This window comes from Plecotus auritus, assembly GCF_963455305.1.
Source record: "Plecotus auritus genome assembly, chromosome: 2".
In the NCBI taxonomy this organism is placed as follows: domain Eukaryota; kingdom Metazoa; phylum Chordata; class Mammalia; order Chiroptera; family Vespertilionidae; genus Plecotus; species Plecotus auritus.
In genome coordinates this window covers 205,808,935-205,826,362 of record NC_137771.1, presented here as the reverse complement: position 1 = coordinate 205,826,362, position 17,428 = coordinate 205,808,935, and the positions used below count along the sequence as shown (strand labels likewise).

The following is a 17,428-nucleotide window of genomic DNA, read 5'->3' as shown; positions in this document are numbered from 1 at the left end:
TTTAGGGCTTTTCTTAATTAAAAGCCAAGAGTCTTATTTTCATTTCTTGAAGGAAAAACTGTAATAAGGACAAAGTTTTGGCAAAATGATTGACCAAATAGAGTAGAAATTATAATTTCAGACTTCAGAGTTCAAGTTAGGATGCATATGTGTGTTGCTTCTTAAATAATAGTTGAGAAGTAGAGATTATTCATCCATTTGGTTTGGGATCTAAATGTCCCAGTTCTGTTTCCTGTGCAGCTAGAATTTCTCCAAGTAATTCAGACTCTTAAACATATACACTCACCCTGGCCGGTGTGTCTCAGTTGGTTAGAGCCTCGTCCCATGCACCAAAAGGTGGTGGGTTCGATCCCCATTCAGGGTGCATGCGGGAGACAACCAATTGATGTTTCTCTCTTTCCCCCTTATTCTGTCTAGAATCAATACACACACACACACACACAAACACACACACACACACACACACACATTCTTGGTTCTTTACATTCCCTGAAAAATTGCTTCTTCTATTAGTTTGTAATTATTTATTCTCCCTTTTGGTTTTCCTTTAATCAGTTATACCTGTAGTTTATATTTTGTAAACTACATTCATTGACAAAAACAAAACAAATCTTGCCATCAACATTTTTTAGTCATTTAAAACATTATTATCTCATAATAATGAAGTGGCATGAATGTGGCTCAGTTTTTTATTTTAAAACAAGAAGAAATAAAATGTAAAATAGCAGCATTTATTTGTGATAAATAACATTTTTACAACTTGGTCAGTTCCAGAAACTATTTTTAAAGTTGATTTAATTAATTGGCAATGTTTTCTTTTCTTATTTTAAGTGTTGTGCCTAACAAACTAATATTTGGAGAGTATCTAATTTTAGTAATCATTTATATTTCAACTTATCCCTGAAACTGAATTTTATTATGTATTATACTTTGCATCGTAATGCTAAAATTCAATATATATTGTTAGGAGCAAAGTTTCTACTAAAAAATGCAAATAACATAGAATAATCAAAGCAGTTTTTAAAAAAGAACAAAGTCAGATGATTTACACTCTCTGATTTAAAGAGTTACCATAAAACTACAGTAATCAAGACTATGGATTACTGTTAAGGATAAAATATAGATAAATGGAATAGACTAGAGACCAGAAATCAACCCTCATATATATGACCAATTAATTTTCAGCAAAACCTACCAAGGCAGTTCAATGAGAAGAAGAAACCATTTTCAATAAATGGTGCTGAAAACACTGGATAGCCTTATGGGGAAAAATGAACATTAACACCATACATAGGAATTAGCTTGAAATGTATTGTAGACCTAAATATAAAGGCTAAAACTATATCTTCTGGAAGAAAATATAGGAGAAAATCTTTGCAGCCTTGAGGTAGGCAAATATTCTTTTGATAGACACAGAAAGCACAAATTATTTTTTTAAATAATAAGTTGGACTTTTTTAATTTAAAAAGATTTTGATCTTTGATAGACACCATTAAAAACAAAAAGTCAAGTAACAGAATGGGAGAAAATATTGGCAATACATATTATCAAAGGATGTATATTCATTATACGCAAAGAACTCAATAATAATAAGACAACCTAATTAAATAATGAACAAAAGACTTGAATACATTTTTAAAAAGAAGTGAATGGTCAATAGTACATTAACAAATGCTCAATATCTCTAGTCATCAGAGAAATGCAAACCTACCGTATAACCAGCCATTTCAATAGTACATGTTTACCCAAAAGAAGTGAAAACGTATGTCCACTCAAAAACTTCTACATCAATATTATAGCAACTTTATTCTCAAAAGCCAGAAACTGGAAACAACCCAAATGCCCATCAACATATGAATGGATAAACAGATTATGGATATCTTCCTATATAATAAAAGGCTAGTATGCAAATTGTCCCCTCGGGAGTTCGAGCGACCCTGAGTTCAACCACTCAGTATGACATGCACTGACCACCAGGGGGTGGCGCAGAACGAATCAAGGCCCCAGTTGGCAGCCAGCAGCCGGGAGAAGGAAGGCTCAGGCCGGCACCCAGAAGGCCCCTGTTGGTCCTGGTCGCCCACCAGGCCTAGGGACCCTACCAGTGCACTAATTTGAATTTTGTGCACTGGGCCTCTAGTTCATATAATAAAATTCTACCAGTAATAGAAAGAACAAACAATAGATGTCCCTAACACCATGGAGCTATCACAAAAATATGCTGAGTGAAACATCAGATGAGAAAGAGTATGCCATTTATATGAAATTCCAGAAAATGCAAACTAATATACACTGGCAGAAAGCAGATCTGTGATTGTCTGGGATCGGGGTATACAGATAGAGATTGACCACAGAGAGGCACAAATAAATTTTTGGTGTAATAGAAATATTCTATATCTGGGTTGTGGCATTAGTGACATAGTGTATACATATGTCAAAATTTATTGAATTCGATGCTTTAAGAAGTGTTGTTATTATACATAAATAATACCCCAAGAAAGCTAATTTTTTAAATTGCAATTTGAAATATATGGTGGTTTCTTCAAACCTTATACTCTGCTTTTAAGAATGAGAAATTAATATCTTCTATCATCTACTACCATTCTCCCTGGCCCGCTCTGTTTAAAAGATCAAAACTGTGTAAATTTGATAAGCATTTAAAATTAGTAAAAGCAATCATAACTATTCATCATATAGGCTATCGGAGATTCGAAGGCTAAGGAGCACCTGGTGCAATGGGAAGCATACAAAGACTTGGTTTGATATCCAAACTCTGCCTCTCATAGTATCTCTTAAATGATCAGAGTATCAAATATTTGATTTGAAGAATGGGGGTATCATTTTTTACCAAAAATCATGTCTGTTTCAGGATCTAGTGAAATAAAAGGTGCAAAAGCACTTTGTAAGCACAACAAGTCCCTATTCTTACCAGCTTATAACTGCCTGCAAGTAAAAATTCTAAATAAAAGTTAGCTCCATTTTGCCCAGGGACTCTGTGAGGTCAAAAAGCAAGTAATTTTCCACCAGAAATCACTAGCACCTAGTCTAGCATCTAGCATAAAAAGGCACTAAATATATGTTTGGTGAATTAACTTCAATTTAGGTCTCTGAACCCCAACATTTTCATTAATTGATCAGGGAAATAAAGGCATGTGAAGCCATGGACTGTTTTTTTTAAGTTCCTGAGCCCCAACACAAAATGCTTATAAAAAGAGGTATTAGAACTCACAACTTTATACCAACAACTTAAATGTTCAATACATGTATGGAGGTGCCTATTTTACTTCTGACATAATGAAGGAACGATCACAAAAGACTTGAGTTTAAGCTGTCTAATTATCCTGACATACAAGCCCCCTGGTTCAGAGAATCAAGTTCCTGTAGAATTAAGCCTCACTGCCTCTAACCCATGTATAACTTCCTATCAAAGGTGAAATCTAATAACTAGCCATGAAAGGAAACATAAGATAAGGCAAGATAATCATCACCTTCTTTATATCTTAACTAGAGGCCCAGTGCACGAAATTCATGCACTGAGGGGGGTTCCTCAGCCCAGCCTGCACCCTCTCCAATCTGGGACCCCTCAGGCAATGTCCGACTGCCGGTTTAGGGCACAGAGATTGGGCTTAAACCAGCAGTCGGACATCCATCTCACAATCCAGGACAACTGGCTCCTAAGCACTCGCCTGCCTGCCTGCCTGATCACCCCTAACCCCTCTGCCTGCCTGCCTGCCTGATTGCCCCTAAGCCCTTAGCCTGTCAGCCTGATTGCCTCTAACTTGCCCCACTGCCGGCCTGATCACCCCTATCTTGCCCCCTGCCTGCCTGATTGCCCCTAACCTCTCTGCCTGCCTGATCACCCCTAACTGCCTCTGCCTGCCTGCCTGATTGCCCCTAACTGCCCTCCCCTGCCGACCTGATCTCGCCCCTAACTGCCTCTGCCTGCCTGATCACCCCTCACTGCCCTCCCCTGCCGGCCTGATCTCTCCCCCAACTGCCCTCCTCTGCCAGCCTAATCTCACCCCCAACTGCCCTCCCCTGCCAGCCTGATCTTGCCCCCAACTGCCCTCCCCTGCTGGCCTGATCTCACCCCCAACTGCCCTCTCCTGCCGGCCTGATCACCCCTAACTGCCTCTGCCTTGGCCCCCACCACCATGGCTTTGTTCGGAAGGAAGTCGGACGTCCAGAAGATGGCTGGTCAACCCAATCTAATTAGCGTATTACCCTTTTGTTATTATAGGTAGATTATGTAGAATAGGATTGCTTAAATGGGGGGTGGCGGGGGAGAGCCATTTTCAGCAGGAGGAGATGCTCGCAGACAAAAACACATAATCCCTATATCTGAACTGATAGCCAGCCATATGCACTATACTACCAAGCCAGTCATTAAAAAATTGAATCACTTTCTTACACCTTACACCAAACAGCTATTGCCCTTAAAACCCCACCTCAGCCCCCACCTTAGGTTCTGCCTTCACAGTTCATCCAGAGTAGGTTCTGATTGGTTGGTTTCTATGCCAGTCAGCGTCAAAAGCTCTGCCTCCTAGGCAACCATTGGCTCCTCACACTTCATCCAGATTTGGTTCTGATTGGCCAGTTTCTATGCCAGTCAGTGTCAAAAGCTCCACCTCCTAGGCAGCCATTGGCTCCTTGCAATTCACCCAGATTTGGTTCTGATTGGTTGGTTTCTATGCCAATCAGCATCTCCAGGCCTATCTCCGGGCCTGATCATAGAGGCGGGGCTGATCAGCAGATGCCCCAGGCTGCTGGGGAGCGGGCTTAACTGCTGACCTCCAGGAGAGAGAGAGAGAGAGAGAGAGAGAGAGAGAGAGAGAGAGAGAGAGGGGCTTGGCTGCTGGTGAGGCCACTGCTGATCAGTCCCGCCTCTCTCTCTCTCCAAGAGGTCAGCAGTTCAGCCCACTCACCTGCTGGGCACACAGCCTGGCATTCAGTCCAGGCTGCTGGCTAGCGGGCTGAACTGCTGACCTCTGGGAGAGAGAGAGAGGCTTGGCTGCTGGCAAGGCTGATCAGCCCCGCCTCTCTCTCTCTCTCTCTGAGAGGTCATCAGTTCAGCCCACTCGCCTGCTGCACACACAGCCTTGGCATTCAGTCGAGCCTTCGGTCATTTTGGATGTTACAACCCTGGCTTTTTATATATATAGATAAGTTAATGGTTCAAAACCTTTTTTGGTTTTGAACAACTCCTGAATATACTGTCTACTCTCTACCCCTTTCCTATAGTGTTAGGGGTAGGAGGCAACAGCTGTGTATCTCCAAAATGTGACTGGGCTGGCACCAACACCAGTGCTACTGACACTTCCCCATTCAGTTTTATTTCATTAATCAATGCCACATATGCAACCTTTCTCTTGCTAGGGGGAGGCCAGAACATAACCTGCAAACACATACTAAGGCATTACTGGGATAATACAATAAGGGAGTTGTAGATTTTTATCTCCTCTGCACCCAGGAATGAGCATAACCAATGCTTTTGGGAGACTGTGGAGAGTCCATCTCACCCTCCTTTTCTGGGATGGAGGACTGAGTAGATGTTGCCTCTTGGTTCAGTATTTTTGTTTCTGGAATTCTGTCTTTGCATTCTACTGTTATCCTCTAATAAACTGATGCATCCACTTTGTAAAATATAAGAATATGAAGTTATTATATGTGCTTAAAACATATTTTTGGATAAATGGTTCTTTTTATTTTCCAGTACTCTTCATTTTCATATCATTAATTTTCAGGTTTCAACAGTTATTTTTTCAAGTAAGGATTTAAACATAAAACAATAACTCTAGGTAAAAAAACTAAAGAATTTTGATAGTTCATAATCATTCTTTCTATTTTTAGTAGTTGTTTGACCGTACAAATGTTTATAATAGCCAGCCACTGTTTCTATTTTCTCTCTCTTCTTTGTTATAAAAATTATAACTTTAATATAATAACGCATTACATTTTAATGATAAGAAATCATAATGAAGTCTTTATATTTGAACATAAACTACAATATGAATTTGTGAGGTCCTATATTTATAATAGCATTTATATTTTGTGATATATGTGGTATGTCTATGTGTGTGTATATAGTTGTACATACATTTGACTACATTTATATGTTCAGAGATTTATATAGAGGCATTAAAATAACAAACAGGCATAGTCATTCATGGGTGTTCATTATATATAAAGGTTATTGGGGATGCAAAGATATAAAAGATAGAAGAATCTAGTAATTGCCTTTAAGATCAGAGCACAAAGCATTAGTTTGGATTTTACAAGGCCAGCCAGCAACAAAAGAGCAGTAATTTATGAGCTCAGCGTAAAAGAATAGCATAATTGCATTAAAAATTAATGCTAATGAACACTAAAATGGGGAAGGTGGTTATGATGAAAGTTTGTATTCATCTTCTCTGGTTTGAATGATGGCTAGTGGCTTGATTAATGGCTTAATTTCTATCAATTAGCGGGGAAAAATCTCCTGCGAGACAAGGGTAAATTGAGCATTGAATTACATATCTTGCTTTTGTGTGCTAAGAAAAAAGAGCTGCGTATCTCTGATATTAGCCACAGTGACAAATGTGGTGTGCCCTGCGATGTCTGTGTTAGCTCTCCTGACAGGCGAGCTGTGTGTGGTTATGGGGTGTTTGGAGATGGCTGGCAGACAGCATTCACTGCAAGTTCCTTACAAACATACAGCGCTTCCATCTACAGAATTTTAATTAGAGTCAATAAGAATTGTAGAATTAAAATGGACAGCAAACGGCAACTTCAGAGTTTGTATTCTGCCCTATTAATCTTATATACCTCAAATTATATTTCTTCTATCCTATTAAAATGAGAAAACTTCCAGTAGCTCTAGCTTTGTTGGAATGATTATTTCTTACCACTGAAGTGGATTTGACTACCCGTGTTTATTACATTTGAAACAAGCATAAGGCAGTAGTCTCTGTAGTTGGACTACATAGTGATTATTGGTTTAACCAAATTCTCAAAAACTATTCTAGATTTTTATAACACCAATGTTATGTAATAGATACAGAACAACTCTGAAGTGGTAATTTACTCAGGTTGATTTCATGCTTAAGTGAAAGAATGCTTGATTTCCTAAAGATTTTAGTTTTCTTATTTATAATAAAGGTTTTTGGAATGTGACATATAATTTTTTTAAAACTTTTTCAAATGTGAAAGATTCTGAAAATATACATCTGTAATCTAGCTCAAGATAATACCAGAAGACCAAGATAATTTATATGGCATTTCCTCTACAAATAAAACTACATTGCATTTTACTGAATGAATAGCATTAAAATGTAGAATAAGAACAAAACAAAGAACAGTTGCTATTTCTTGTAAATGGATGGGAAGGAGGAAAATAATAATTTGTTGTTTAGCAGGTGTGGGTCAAGAATTTATTTCACCAGGAAATAATGACTGGATCACAATTCAGAGATTGGATCTCATTTATATATGGCTAACTAGTCAAATGACCCTGGCTTCAGTTACTTAGCCTCAGTTTCTCATCTGTACAATGGGATTGAAAATTGTTCTCTTTCGCATGGTAGTTAAATGAGGTAGTTCATGTGAAGTGCTTAGCTCAGCAGACTGCTATAAATGTAAACTTTTGTTACTGCTGCAGTTACTACTTCTACTACCAGAATAGCTCATCTGGCTCTTTTAACAGACATTTAAATGAAAAATTAGCCTCTATGACCTTGCTCACTAGAAAGGCACTCCAAATACTGATGATCAAAACAAAGTGCCTGTCGACCTACGGACAGTAAACCAAAACATGTTTGTTTTATAACACGATGTCTACCATACAACTACCATTTTGGGCAGTTCGTGTTACTAGACATCCATTAGGAAGTGACATGACCTCCCATCTCTTGAATCACTGGAGCTGGGAGGCCATGCATCAGCAGAGCACTGCTTCCCCACTCACCCTGTAGCATTCAGTGAGTCCGGGTGGACTCCAGTGTCCTGGTGGGTGATGACATCCCGCTGGGCCTTTTGTGCTTCCTCAAAGATATGCACAGGCCTGTCCCCGCTTCCTCTTCCGATCATTCCCACAAGGCTGCCACACCACAAGTGATGCTGCAAGAAGTGTGAGCTAAAGCTAGTTACTACCAGATGAAAAAAGGTTGCCATCTTCAAACCATATGGTCAGCAATTGAGTTTATATGCAACCTTTTAAGCCAACTTCCATGTCTGTAGTATAGTTACTAAATTAGCTTCCTTAGCCCTGTACTGAACACAGAGGTATCCTCTCCCTGATTTTCACAACTTGCTCCTTCACATGATTCTTTTCTCTGCTATAATATCATCTTGTCAGAGAGTTCTTCCCTGGTTACCAATCTGAAATAGTGCCTTTCCTCCTTTCTAGCCCTCTACCCTGCTCTATTTTTCTTGATATTATATTGTGTGTTTACATGTTTATTATTTTGTCTCCCTGATTAAAACATAAGCTCATAAGAGACAAAATTCTTGTTTCTAAACCCTAACATATCTGAAAATGCCTGGTACATTGAATGGGCTCAAATATTTGAAAGAAGAGAGGGAGAGAGGGAGGGAGGGAAGAAGGGAAGGAAAGTTTAGGCCAGGGATCGGGCCTAAACCGGCAGTCAGACATCCCTCTCACAATCCGGGACCGCTGGCTCCTAACTGCTCACCTGTCTGCTGACCTGATTGCCCCTAACTGCCCCCCCTGCTAGCCTGGTCGCCCCCAACTGTCGCCCCCCCCCCCCCCACCCCGCTTGCCGGCCTTGTCACCTCACACAGCCTGATGTTTGGTCGTCCATCCAGTTGTTTTTTGTCATGACAGCCCCTGGCTTTTTATATATTAGGATTATTGACTATATTTACTATGCAAAAACATTTAATTTTGTAAGTTACAGAAACTTCTGATATTTGACAATTCCCATGAAGTTGTTTTTAATGGTTACTTTAAGTCCTCTAATTTTTACTTTTTCAACAAATATTTATTGACAGCTTACTAAATAATAAAACATACTACACTAAGTCCTAAGTTGACACAAAAAGGTATGTCCCCTGTAGTTGGAGAAATTAAGCTTTTACTCATGAAGAGATTAATATCGGTGCAAGGCAACATGGGGAAAGCCAAACGAATTATGGAAGAGACCCCTTTTCTCACAGGTGGCAAGGGAAAGCATCACCACAAGGTTGGCCTGAAATGACAGGAAGGATTCAGAAAAGTTGAGAGCATTGTAGGTGAGAGGAGCTAAATGAGGTTCAGTGTGATTTTTTTTTTTTTTTAATGAAGCCTAGCCTGGTACCCAACTCCCTTGCACTTATTGAAATGTCTATCAGAAATTCTTCACTGGTACATCCACATTAAAGTTATTCCTGTAACCTAATATGATATGGAAAGCAGTTTAATGTAAGATGAGTCTGTCTGGGAGTCTGTCCAAGGGGGTTTGCTGTTAGAGACACTTCAGGAGCCTCATCAACATAAGTAACTTGGTTCTATGTCATAAGCTTCCAGAAGACTAGCAAACAAGCCACCTTCTACTGAAGAAGTTTTCTCACCTTTCAAATTATTTGTGGACATCAGTTCTGAAAATTTATGCCCAGGGATATGGGACTTATGAACACAACCTGAAAATGTTAGGGTTGGATGAATTTCGGACATGTACTTTGTATGCTTTGTTTTAAAAGAGAAAGCAGTGGCTGCCTTCTGTTAAAATTTGTGCTCATAAGAAATTATTTTAATGACTAGAATTTCAAGTAAGTTTTGTGGGATGTTTTATTTGTTTATAGATTTTCTTGAATAGCTTTGTTTATTCATTCATTCATTCATTTATTTATTGAATAGCCAGTTTGATGCTGTTTGCTTTCTTCATTCTTGAAAATGCCTCACATTTCAGTACCTGCATGTTTTGTGTTCAGTATGTATATTTTACTCTAAAAAGGAATTTCAAGGTTATTTGCATTCTTGATGAAAATTTAAGTCAGTTTAAACTGAAGAAATCCTTTTGTGTTATTCATGGATTTGTAACAGTGCTATTAGTATATAATTTTTTTTTTCCTGGAAGAGAAAAGTAGCATAAGTAACTCGATAACTATGAGGCCAACCAACCCAAACTCTTTGTAACATAAAATGCATTTTAACTTTGGATAAATTCATAAAATATTAATATTCAAAAGGAGTCAGTTGAAGATGAGATTTTCATGTGTGAGAAACCTTTCATGAAACTCCCATTCTTTTATTCCATGATTGCGTCTTGGGTAATAGTGCCATCTGCTGTGTTCAGCCTAGCACTGCTGCCAGTTTAGAGATCCGTTTATGTTTATTATCTATAAATGGCATACAGATTAAAATTTTGTCTTTTCAAATAAAAGGTTTATATTGGACTTTGTCATCTTGATTTACTAATTTTAAATGTGTATACTGTTTGATAACAGTTTACAGAATTTTTTTTAAAATTCTGTAAATGTTGTATCATCTAAAATTGTCAAATATATAACGAAGTAGCAGGTGAGCCTAATTTTTATAATATAACATCAGTGGTAACTAATAAACTATTTGATTTTAATTTTTCATCACAAAAGGAACAAAATTATTTTCCATGCAGTGAGTTAGTATTGATTGTTTTAGTCTGTAGTAACTTAGCTTTCTGACTCCATTATTTGTTATTTTACTACTATGAAGTATGTCTCCCTTCTACTGACATCTTACAGACAGCCTATGAAAGTCATTATATTTACCAATAGTATGTTTACCAAAAAGTATCAAGTGCTAGATGTTTCCTCCATATTTACCACATTAATATTTTTAATCCTATACTTTTAATTCTCCCAGTAACTTTATCACTTATTTTTACCTCATGGTTGATGAATGCAAGATACTTTGTATGCTAGGCATTCATGCCAAGTATATAAACAATAACTAGTTTTCACTCACATTTTTCTCAGTCTTAAAATTGGCACAGGATTTTAAAATGACAAATTGGCATATATACCTTAACCTCAATTCAAAACAACTTAGTATATATTATCAGTGTGCTTTATTCTGCTTCCAAAAATGACAGGGTTATACTCAAGACATACATTTGTGGACATTGATATTAGAATTTTCAGTATGAAGCAATGTAAACATTTTTATGCCTGTTGTTTTTAGACAGCATGGAGCTGAGCTATTATGAGACTGAAAATGTAAATCTCCCACGAATCTCTTAAGCTTTAATTTAAATATCACTTTTACTCTTTAACTTAAATATCATTCTCTTTGGTTTAAATACCACCCATAAAATGGTTCCCACAAGGAAAGGCAAAAGCTTTTCTGGTTTATTTTCAGATTGTAAGTCAGAGGCAAACTGGCTTTCCCCTATCTGCCTGTCACTGTTAGTCCTGGATGATCACTGAAAAACACAGAGATCATGCTCTCTTTTTCTCTAGTCTTTCTCCTTTCTTTCTTTATAATTTCTCCAGTGCTATTTTGTTAAACATACTGGCTGGTTGTATGTCCGTATTTAAATCTATGAACACTATAAGCTTTATACATCAAGTACTGTTTGTGTGCTCACCTCTGACATTTAATACTAATGATGTGCTTTGTAAATCCAAATGAGAGAATATGTTAAGGAAAATTCCAAAGGGTCAAACAGTTGATACATATGAGACATCCTGAAGTCAGAAATATTGACTTCGCCTGAAAATTAGTGATTTTGAAATAATAGTGAGCTAATTAAGACCTATACAGACAAATTGTTTTCATATTGGCAAATTAAAGTTGGATCATCTGGAATGGTATACATGATAATTTTTCTCCGCTATATTAACACTAATAAACATGTTATCCACAGGTATGGGATGTGTTAATATTAATAAATTAGCTGAGCAAAGAATCTTCTCTCATTTCACATGCTCAATTAGTACATTGCATAATTAAAATCCACAGGAGCTTTTATTCTAAAGCATGTGGAGCTATTAGCTCTTCCATGATACTCCAACAGTACTTGCTTTTATGTAGGAAAATATATTCTTCCAAAGATGGGAGTGTTGGCTCTGGCTCTCGCTGCAAAACAAAAGCTGAATGTTATTTTCACTTTTGCCTTTTCCATAAAAGTGAAATCCTCTTCCGATTTTTCAGTTAACAAAAGCATGTACTAATGTAGATCTTTTGTGAAAGTGAAGTGGGGTGATGGGAACTTTCCAGAAGCAGAGGGAATACTTGTATTTCCTATCCCACCCACTGAAAAGGCTGAGAAGCAATGGCAATCCAGTCGCAGTGAGCACCCCTGCTGCCCAGGCTATTCTCTCTCAATACTGTTCCTCACTAAAAGGATCCCAGGCTCTTTGGAGATATGGCTAATTTCAAGTCCTGGATGGAAACTATGAAATGAGCCTGGAACATCTTTTCAAACATTAACTACTAGGGATCATATCAGAAGGATGCAGAAACCAACCTGAAGAGGTAGACTAATTTAAAATATGAAAACAACTACCATGGACTAAAATTCATTAAAAATACAAATATTAACTCATATTGGTCATCTTTCTACAAAAATTTATAGAGGGAAATAATTGAAAATATATTCTGCCTTTTCCTGTATAGACTATATTTTACAATCACCAAATCGTCAATGAGGCAAGTTCTTCATTATATAGGAATTAGAGCTAATAAATGCAGGGAGGATAATAGAATTAGAAATCACCATTTTCAACCTCTAATGAAAAGATAGATCTAAGCAACAAATATTAATATCTGCTAAAACCTTTCAGGGAAGGGTCATGGAGAACTTCATAATAGAAGGGTCAGGCTGACAACACCTTGGACCCACTGCTCAATCTTAGCCTTACTGAAAGTGGGAGAAGCGCATCCTGATATGATGTATGTAATAGTATTACACAGCACCACCTTTGATGTATTCTTGGTCAGAAGAAATTGAAACTGAATCTAGATCTAACTACTGGTTTACACAAACTACAAAGGGTAAAGGAACATGTTAAATGACATCATGAAGATAAAAATTAGCCAGATCCAGAATGTGGAAATTGTTAAAGTATAAATAATCTGGTTTCTTCAATAAATAAATGGCAATGAAAGGAAGGACAGTGGACAGGAAGTGATTAAAAGGGATTTATGATACTTATTGACCAAGTGTAATGTGTAGACCTTGTTGGGATCCTGTTCCAAACAAGCCAACTATAAAAAGACATGTTTTTGGACATGTGAAAATTAAACATGGACTGTATAAGGTGATATTAAGAGAATTATCTATAATAATAAAAGCGTAATATGCAAATCGACCGAACGGCCGAACAGTGGAACAACCGTCCGGACGACCTTCCGGATGAAGCCGGGGCTGCAAAGGCCTACTCTTGCACGGATTTCATGCATAGGGCCTCTAATTGGTAACATGGTTGGATGTGAAGATGGTATTGTTATGGTGCTGTTTTTAATTTTTTTCTTAAGCTCTGTCTACTGAAATATTTAGTGGTAACATGATATGATATCTGGGATTTACTTTAAATACTCCAGGTCTACCAAAACACACACATACACACTGAAGTGTGATGGATAGATTAATTAAGAATAATAGGAAGTTAATGATTATAGAAGCTGGATGGTGGGTACAGGTGGATTTATTGTGCTCTTATTTTAGTTTAATGTGTATTTTCAAAATAATGAGGGTGGGGTTTTTTCACTTGTTTTTTGAAAGTTCTCCCACCAGATTAGCCCAGATTGGCTAGATCATTATAGCAGTGCCTTCTCAGCAATGTTTTAGGTTTTAGTGAGAGTCTAAGTATGTAGGGACATTATACTTGCAGATCTTAGGGGAAGAAAAGTTTCTTGCTGTAGCCTAACTATAACTATAGCTTTTCATCCAGTTAAATTTTTCTTTTCATCCAGTTAAATTTTTCTTTTCATCCAGTTAAATTTTGTGAGTCAAAATTACTGCATAGAAAGAAAGAGCTCTGCTTAGGTGTAGTGTCGTTAACAAGTTTATGTGCCAAAATACACTGACAATTCCCCCTTCCCCCCCTTTTTTTTTAGACCAAACCACCCTGGTAGAACAAGTAAAAAGAGTAAAAGAAATTGAAGCCATTGAAAGTGATTCTTTTGTTCAGCAGACATTCAGATCAAGTAAAGAAGTCAAAAAGGTAAGTTTTCATCCAGGTATTATGAATAAACCTTTAGATTCCAGCTGAAGAGATGCTTTATTAATGGATTTCACTTAAATGTAAGAGCATCTGCTAATAGATAGATGAAGTGGGGTGAGAGAGTGTCAGCATGTTATTGAGCAAGAGAGAATGAACCAGTGAGAATCAGTTTAAGTTTAACTTGTCAAAAAATATACTGTAAAAATGTGTCTGATGCCATTTTTATTTTAAAATTCACTGAAAAGACCAAGTAAAATGTCAACACAGTTCTACAACAATAATATGCATTTCATGAACATAATACATGATTTTCTTTTCAAGCATATATACTGGTATCTACTTTTTGAATTCGCATTGCTAGAGAAAAGTTAGAAAAGGCCTTTAACAATGAAATTATACCCAAATAGTAATATATATCTATACTCTTGCCAAATGGGTATCTTGTAAAGGGGCTTTGATTAGCATTTTATTTCTGTTGAATATTTTGTGTGTGCTTTCAATCATAATTAAGGCTGCTTTTGGGAATATATGTTCCTTTGGTAGGAAAAGACATTTTACTATGAAAATACATGTAATCTTTAGTAACATACATATGACAAAGACATGGTGTACTTACCGATTACTCAAAAATATTCTACATCTATAAATAAGTTAATGACTGAGAGAACCAAGATGGAACAGGGCCTCTGCCTCCATAAGGAACCTTTTTAAATCTATGTGAGGGAAACCCATCTTCTGTTTCAACTATTTTTAAAATAGTTTTCCCTTCACAATGATCATAAAAAGCAATAAAATCAATTCTGGAAACCCTAGAAATAGCTAGTTTTAGGTTGGATAGTAAGTATGACAGAGAAGCAAAAATAGCCTAGAAATGTTATTAATTCAGCACTGTGAGTTGAGTCCGTTAGAAATGTATTTAGTTAAGATATTTACCAACATTTTTATTTCTTTCCTGCAAAACCAACTTGCAGACATCTTGGGTTTAGCAATTGGGAAGCAGTGGTCAAAAAGCATAAAATGTAGAGTCAGACAGACTTGGAAACACATTCTGATTCTGCTATTTACTATCTACATCCTTAAACCATATCACCTTATTAAACCTTGGCTTTCTTATCTTCAAATGGGGATAATGCCCATGGCAGAGGTCTTTAAAAGATAAGCAAGATACTGTACGTAGAACAGTTAGCCAAGTGCCTGGCACACAGGAAAACTCCAGAAATGAAAGCTGTTTTACTCTTCTTCTCCTGCTCCTGCCCCACCTCCCGCTTACTGTTCACTGAGGGATGTATTTGTCGATGGCTTCCTAAAGAGGAATTGTAGGTACAAGGATTCCCATTTTGGTTGGACCAGAGATTGTACTTTTTTATGGTTTCTACACCCTAAAATTCTCCTTATTTGAGGCTTGGTGACCTATTTATTACTAGCAAATAGTTAAAAATTACTTCAGAGCTTTATATAGCTTTAAATTTGCTGGTTTCCAGTATAGGCATCAGCTTTGGACCAATTTGTTTCAACACAGCAATTTGAAAACATTAAAGCATTGAGCAAATTATGAGAAGCAATGTTGTATCCTAGCCCCACTTTTTAAATTTAACTTAAATGGCTACCATTAATACCAGACATTTAACATATATAATTTATGTAATATCCAATAACCCTTATTTATAGCTAAGGAAGCTGAAGCTCAGCAAATTTTCTAACCATGGTCAAACTGCTAGTAAATGACAAGAAGCAGCATCTAAACCAAATTTGTCCAACTCCAGAGCCTCTTTTTCCTACTATCAGATGTCTAGTAATTGTGAACTCAATGAACCTTCCCTGTTATAGTAAAAAGAAAGCATGCATTGAAATAGAGTAAGTGGCACCAACAGGGGACCATTCTAAAAAGCCTCAGAAGATGGCATTTACCTTGGTGAATGTATAATAGGATTAGCCACCCAACACTGTACTTTATATTAGTCACTGCATTTCAAAATTATCAGAAAAGCAATGATGGGCCAACAATGAATAAATTCACATTCGACTGCAATATAAAACAGAGGACCAATCTTAGTTTAGAAAGTGACATTCTTTTTTTAGTTTCTAAAATGTCTGTGTCTACAATATATGGTAGGAATTCAGGATGCCCACGAAGCTGAATTATTTATTAGGAGATTACTTAGCACAGGGAGGTAAATTATCTTGAGTACTGTTTCATCCAGATCATGGGAGAGGTGATGGGGTATCCCTGATGCATAGCAAAGACTCTCTTGAGGACTAAATTACCCACGACCCAAGTTTCAACATCTTTCTCTCCTAGAAAGTTCTACACTCATTGGTATAAAGTTTATATCTCTGAAAAAGGCTGTTCTATACTATCCACCCTTTCCGTTGGTAGAGTCTTTAGCAATGTTAATACCACTAATTAAGCTAGGGAGCCGTTACCAGAAAAGTGGCTGTTACTAATGACATGCTAGACACCATGCTGTCTGTAACACATATCGATTGGACTAGTTTACCCTCTGCAATCATGTTTCTCTTGTGAGTAATCTTATAGCTCCTGGTATATCATCAGCATCAGGGAAAGATGCAGCTTGTTTTCAGACTGCTGTCCATAATAATATTATTACCAATTATTCATCCCTTAAATTGTTATATCTGGCAGATATCCACCTCTGTTTAAAAAGAGGGTAATTTGTTCTTTAACTTGGAAATACAATTTGAAAACAATTTTTTCCAAACTGAACCACCAGATGGCAGTACTATTCAAAGCCGGATGTTGGATAGTGGCCATGTTGAGGGTTTTTTAATCATCAAATTTTCATTTTCTTAAAGAAGCAATTAATGATTGTTTTCACACATTTTAAATTATGTATTATTATATAATAACTTCCATGTTCTGATTCAAACCTCTGAGAACTTCACTTACATTTGCATAAGAACTTCTCAAAGAAATATGTACAGTGTAGGTAAAAAATAGAATTAGATTACTTAGTTTTTTTAATGAAACTAGGGGCCCGGTGCACGAAATTCGGGGCTTGAAGCGGCCAGAGAAGGCCGCAGGGGTCGGGGGCGGGGCCAGGCACACTGGAGCTCTGGGTGGAGGTTAGGGTGTCAAGGCGGGGCAGTGGGCAGGTGGGAGGGGCACGCGTGGGTGGACAGGGCTGAGCGATTTCACGCACTGGGTCTCTAGTACATATATAAATACAAATTATAACAAGTGACATAAAAATATTTAAAGAAATATTTGTTAAATTTGAATTGGAAGTTTTATTCTTACATTTTGGAGCCAATACTTACCTCCCCCCCCAGGTCTCAAATATTTCTA

At 37.2% G+C, this 17,428-nt stretch overlaps 1 protein-coding gene across 4 annotated transcripts in view; it reads left to right on the top strand.

Annotated features, from left to right (window-relative positions):
- Positions 1 to 17,428, top strand: part of RSRC1 (arginine and serine rich coiled-coil 1) — a 364,908-nt gene that overhangs the window by 342,402 nt on the left and 5,078 nt on the right. For all 4 annotated transcript variants that reach the window (XM_080656474.1, XM_080656477.1, XM_080656475.1 and 1 more), the window contains exon 8: positions 14,015 to 14,121. In XM_080656474.1, coding sequence (XP_080512600.1) covers positions 14,015 to 14,121 — 107 coding nt within the window. The remainder of the gene's footprint in view (positions 1 to 14,014; positions 14,122 to 17,428) is intronic.